We start from the raw sequence: 6,599 nt of genomic DNA on the forward strand, positions 1-6,599 counted from the left end.
TAGATAGATAGATAGATAGATAGATAGATAGATAGATAGATAGATAGATAGATGTTGATTACTTATGTTTCTTTGGCGTGAATTGTACTAAATTATATCAAAAAGCTACTTCAAGGCAACATATTAAATCTTCTGAAAATAAAACATTTGAAAATGATCCATTTTATATGAGATAACATAAGAATAGTACAAATTAAAAACATTCTAGTCAGGACACATACTCTTCACCACATATTTGAAAAAGAAGGAGTATGTGTTTATTATCAGGAAAAGAAAGTTGCCAATAGTACCATTATAAAAATAGCCCTCCAATAGTATCTTATGAAATTTTATCCACCAGGATGAGTTTCCACTCAACTGAATGTCTACTTTTTTTCTTGTACGCTCCTCTCCATCACCTTTAGCTAGAAGAGTTAAGTCATGAATCCTGATGAACAATACTCTTTAGGCAAACCTACGTTGGCAACATCATTCATAATCTTGGATATGTTTATATGATCTTCCCCTCCATCTTTTCCTCCTTATGATATAATTCTGCTCTTTACTGCATTTCTCTTCTATTACTGACTTTGTGTCTCACCTACTTTATGCTTCCATTCTGAACCTACTGCCTATTTATACCTCACACTTCTCTTTTTACTGAAATAAAAAGTCACAAAAATAATGTTGACCTAAATATTAACTTCAGATTTCATTTAAAATCATATGTTTTGTAAACATTGTTACCTACAGTCAGGAAGTATTTTTAATAAGAATCATATTTTGCAATTATATCAACATGTTTAGGAGAACATTTGCATCAGGAAATTTTGCTAGTGTTATATTATTATTAATTAGATTTTTCCAGTATTTGTACTCTTTCCCTATCTAAAAATTACAATATATGTGTAATGTGTATTTCTCTCTAGTAGTTTTCCTCACTCTTTCTATGTGTTGTATTCATAAAATAGGATTCATAATTTTTGCAATTACATATTTTAATACTTTCAAGGCAATTATTCAAAACATAAAATATAATAGAATTCACAATTCATCATCTCATAAATACATTTCTCCATATTTAATACTTTTTACCAAAATGTTATACAAAATCAAATAAAAATGTTAGCTATGTAAATGATAAGGAATAAATAAAGCTTAATCATATTAAAACAGTAACCTAAAATCTATTATAATAGGATCCTAAAATACTATAGAATAACCTGTTTCAGGATACTAAGTAATTTATCGTATTTCTTTTTCATATGTCTCATTAAAATTTAAGAAAAGTTCTTATTTCTAGAAAAACATCAAAGTCACAATGAAATAATAACCTATTTACTTTTAGAATGAAACTCATAAATATTTCTCAAGAATTAGGCAATTAATTATTCAAAAAGTGGGGGAAAGTCCCTGTATAAAAATTTTCACTTTAAAAGTAATCATTTGGGATAGGAGGATGGGGGAGAAGAAAAGAGAAAGAAGACACTGAAGAGAAAAAGATTAAGATGGAGAAAGAGAAAAGATGAATATGGCTTTTCCTCTCTGAAATTATTTTTCATGTGAGTGTATCTGAAAATCAATAAAAGAATAACATGGACTCCATTAGAAGTTCTAGTAACTCGTTGAGTTTGTGTATTAGTAATATTCTTTGTCATCAAAAAGAAAATTTTCCATTTTCTATAAAATATTTCTGTTTTTAAAACCTATATTTTGTCTTTTATTGAAGGAGGTTATTATTCATTGTGTTTTTAAGCCATCTGCTTTAAGAAAAGTTCACCTTAAAGGCCAGGTTTGTAAGTCTTGCATGTGAATCAGTAGGAGTTTCCCTCTGAACTGGGCTCTGTTTGGCTGCTTGAACACAGAATTTGCTCAGAAGGAACACAAGGATCTCTTGTAAATTTTGTAGCAATATTTTATTCATTGTACTAATAAGCAACAGTTTGCCTGTAAGTTATCAGTTCATTTCTGCTAAAAACAGTAATTTAGATTTTATAACAGATATGATAATGTAGTTGCAGTTTCAGTCCACAGATCCAGAAACAGCATCACTTAAAAGTGCATTGTGAGATTAGACTTCAACAGAAGTTCTTTATAAAATGATAAACTATGTTGCTACTTCACAGCAAAGCTCTTTGCTTCTTCTTCACCCAGGAACTGTGATTTCTTCGTTTGTATTCTAATCTCATGTGTTAAATGATTGCTTTCCTGAGATATTACCAGACTGGAGATGAAATAAACACTAAAATTACTTACTCATATTTTTGAATGTCAAATAATGCTCAACATAGTTTCCTTTCTTTTTTTTTCAAAACATAAAACATAAGTTGCTTCTGACTGCAAATGAACACTTAGTCTCCAATGCACTTCTAAATTGTGTTATCAAGGAGGTAAGCTTATGACCTGCGATGCTGTTATTATTTAAACAGTCCTCTCTGAAGGGAAATGGGGGAAATGGGATCCTTCCAACTGGTTTGTCTTGAATGAAGGAGCTGGATCATCCTCACAAAAAAAAAAAAAAAAAAAAAAAAAAAAAAGCCTACTATATCAAGCCTCAGCCTAGTGTTCCAAGCCACACATTAACCTCTGCGAGTGGCCCAAAAGGGAGGATTCCAAGAAAGTGGCATCTATCCTCGTTATTATTTTTTAAATAGGACTACTTTACCATGCACCAGGAAGCTTTGCATATCAGACATGAGGTTATGTCCTTTCAAGCACTTTTTTACCAGCGGACATGTATACACACACACACACACACACACACACACACACACCACACCACACCACACCACCTCCACCCTCACAGCACACACATCCCACACACTCTCACAACAAATATACAGGATGGGGATGGAATCACCCTCTGGGATGGCTTCTAGACCCTAAAAGCATCCCTAAAAGCGATTTTCTGTCGGTTGCCAGCTTAGGAGCCCAGGTTACAGCTCAGCCAGCTCCCAACTACCACAAGAAAGCCCTTGGTCTCCGTGTTCAGAAGAAAAACTATCCGATCCGACCCCTGTGGCCACAAAAGAGCTGGAAAATAAACCAGATAAAGAAAAATAACTATCACAAACAGCCACAAAGCCATGGAAAATATTGGCGAAAGGCTGTAAAGTTTCAGTGGAGGATTGCAACTGAAGTTTGGCCGGGACTCTTTTCAGACTGGAGCCCTACCTCTGAATGCAGCCTAGAAAAGACTGGCAATTAATTAGCCCTTCTAATTCTCTCTACCCCGCAGCTTACATTGCAAAGAAGCAAGACTCAGTCCCTACAAAGTTGGATGAGGTTGATAAGACATACAGAAGAGGGCAAAGGGTTAAGAAGAGAGTTAAGAAATTAGTGTCTCACCTGGCGTTGGTGCAATCGGTGAACAAAGTTTCGAAGTCTTTCCTGGTGATGAGCTTGCACCGGTTCACTCCTGGCTGGATGGCCCCCAGCCCGCGGAGGATTCGAACTTGCTCCACAGTGCACACCACGGGGGATATATCCAGTCTCTTCAGCTTGGTGTACACTGTGTGCAACCCTCCCACCAGGTGCTTGAGGAAAAGATCAAAGACTTGAGGCAGGCAGATCAGTTCCTGGCCGTCCATCAGGAATGAAGCCACCTTCACCCCATGCATGTCGACCATCCGGCACTCAGTGTTGGTGTTGCTGCTACCACCACCAATCCCGCCACCCACGACACTGCTGTTGTGGTTATTGGCCATGAAATTGTTGATCATAGTAGGGGTTAGACGAGGGGCCTCTTCTGGAGACGAATACAGAGGTTCAGCCCGGAATAACCCCCCCGGGACGCCGGCGCTGCTGGAAGTTGTAGAGATCACTGGAGGTGTGGAGACATCCATGGTCACTATGTCTTGCAGCTCTAGTGGCCCTAGCTTTCTTGCTCTGACTCCTCTAGGTACCCTTGCACTCACTCACTCTGTCTCTCTCTCAGACACGTTCGGACTCTCTGAACTGTTCTCAAGTCTAAAGCCGGCTGCCTCCAGCTCCAGCTTAACCACCACCCCACACACTGCGAACAGCTTCGACCCGTGGCTGCCCAAGACCCCACCCCCACCACACCCCCTCCGGAGATTGGCAGCGATCCCCCTCCAATGGACCCCACCCCCTCAGAGCCTGTGCACTCTGAATGGCTGACGCCTGCGAGGGGTGGAGACTCTCCAGCCAGCCTCTGCCTACCTGAGGCTGTTTAGAGCTTTAGATGAATTGAAGTGGAGCGCTAGGAAGGGGCGGTGTGGTACCTCGGTTTATGGCCTGGCAATCGGAGCAGAGTGTCCATTTGTCAGGTTTCAGAGGGAACTACGCTTCCAGCCTGTCACAAACGGGGTCACAAGCGGGACTAGCAAATGTGTCTCCTGCATCCCACAAGCTCGCCACAGCCATCTCGCACCAGGTTGGGTGAAGGAAAGTGACTTAGATCTAATTCCTCTTGCACATTTCTCCCAAACTCAGCGGAGCGAAGAGGTAGCTTTTACCAGTATCCAGAAGAAAGAACCCAGTGAGTTCACAAGTGAACAATTCAGCCTTTCTCCTACCCACTTAGCTCACTTGCTGTAATTTATTCCTTCTCCAGTATTCACGGAACCTCTCCCCAGAGTTCTGGCACTCCTATCAGAATTGCTGGTCGCAACTCTTGGACCCTCAGGAAGCGTGGTAGGGAGCCTCTGTGGCAGATGGGCAGACTGTTTTACAGCATTTCCGCCACTGTTCTGAAACAGACAAGAGTTTTGTTTTGTTAGTGTGTGCGTGTGTGTACCTGTGTTGCAAGAGCGCGCACTATACCTTAGTCTAGCCCTAATATTACCAAAAGACTCAAAATAGTACATAATTTATAAGGACAGATGTTAACAATCTGAACGAACTTTTTGTTTGTTTGATTGTTTTTCCTCACAAGTAGGCTCAGACCAGTGAATGGCTCAGGCATTTCAAAGTCTCTCTATTCTAAAAAGTAGTTCAGGATTTTCATTACCCTATCTAGCAAACACCCCACACTTACTACGAGAACAGACTAAAAAAGAAGAATTCTGAGTAGGCTACATGCCCGAAGAACAGCATGATCATTTCCATACAGCATATCATAGTTAAGTCGCCTTATCCAAGTTGTTTGAAATTCCATGTCAAAGTTTGATTAAACTGAAAGGTATCTACTTTGTTATTTTCTCCTGGAGAAGGGGGTAGTTATTCACCTCATTATATTCAGGCTTCATTCATTTACAATAGCTACCACCTATAGAGCTACATAACTTCTCTGATATTCTTCCAGAACATAAATACTTTTAGAAACTTGTTAAGTTTTATTAGTGCTAGTTGTACTTAACATTATCAAAGAGAGGGAGTGAGTATGGTCCTTTTCCTCATTTCGTAAGTTGAAGAGACCTTAAGTAAGATGTTTCTGTCTATCTACAGCTTACTTTTTCCTTCAGTCATTTCATCAACCAAATATTACAAATTTTCTTTTGAGTCTCCTCATAGTATTCTATTTCAAATTGAATGAGGTTAAAAAAAATGAAGAACTCGTGAAGATTGTGGCTTTTGGAATACAAGAATAAGCAACTCTAAAGTAATAGAATGGAATTTATTCAATCACAAATCATTTTTAAAGGCATGAAATTGTTGCTACACTCTTGGGAAAAAAATGAGAAGATATATGGGCAGAAGAAGAAAAGTTTTCTACAGAAAGTGGTGGTTTTCAGAGGTTTCTACAATATGTGGTCATTTTAAGTGATACTTATAACTAAAGATATCTAGATCAAGGCTCCAGATAGTGTGTTCTTGGATTTCTTGATGCTTTGATGACTTTATTTCTGTTATATCTATTATCTATGGTTTGAGACTGTATTAAATTCCATACATGGAGCTTCATTTTATTTCCTTTGTATTTGAATACCTTCCATCAGACAAACGTGTTTCTAAATAAGCCTGGCCTTCTAAAAGACAGGGGAAGGCTTTGCACATTAACACCTTGTAACTTTGGAACTGCATGAAGTATTATAAAATTGTAAAGGCTGTATTAAACAGAGTGCCCTTGGGAGATGAGATGCACTGCACAAACACTAAAAGTTGCACAACTGTAATCCCAGTACTCAGGGAGGCAGAGGCAGGTGGATCTTTGTGAGGTCAAGGCCAGCCTGGCCTACAAAGAGGGCAGCCAAGGCTACACAGATAGAGTCTGTTTTGGAGGTGGGGGTGGGGGGGAGGAGATAGGAGCTAGCCAATGGATTAAATATGAATAAAATTCATGTAAGTAGATAGTTATTTTATAAGAAAATGTTCTGGACTGCACTAGTTCTAGTAGAATTACTTAATAATGTGACTCCTAAAACAAAACAACTATATACTTCCTGGTGTTAATTAGAAATTTGCATTTTATTCTAATTCACTTTCAGTTAAAAGGAGAGGGTCCTCATTTGTAAACATAAGCAAAATATTCCCATCTTTCTGGCATAGCCTGTAAAAAGATACCTCATTAAATATTAACTCTTTTTAAAAGATTTATTACTTTTTACTTGTTTGCCTGCATGTATATGCACTACATACATACTCATGGAGGCCAGAAGAAGGCATGAGATTCCCCTGAAACAAGAGTTGCATACTGCCTTGTGGGTTCTGGAAATCAA

General features: G+C 38.5%; 1 protein-coding gene across 1 annotated transcript in view; it reads right to left on the reverse strand.

Moving 5' to 3' along the window:
* Nucleotides 1-3,824, reverse strand: part of Dach2 (dachshund family transcription factor 2) — a 743,535-nt gene extending 739,711 nt beyond the window's left edge. Inside the window, exon 1 of the mRNA XM_055598244.1 lies at nt 3,328-3,824. Within this exon, the coding sequence (XP_055454219.1) occupies nt 3,328-3,824 (497 nt within the window). The remainder of the gene's footprint in view (nt 1-3,327) is intronic.
* Between the last annotated feature and the right edge of the window lie 2,775 nt (nt 3,825-6,599).

The sequence above is a fragment of the Psammomys obesus genome, unplaced genomic scaffold (genome assembly GCF_907164565.1).
Source record: "Psammomys obesus unplaced genomic scaffold, mPsaObe1.curated_primary_1811, whole genome shotgun sequence".
Classification (NCBI taxonomy): domain Eukaryota; kingdom Metazoa; phylum Chordata; class Mammalia; order Rodentia; family Muridae; genus Psammomys; species Psammomys obesus.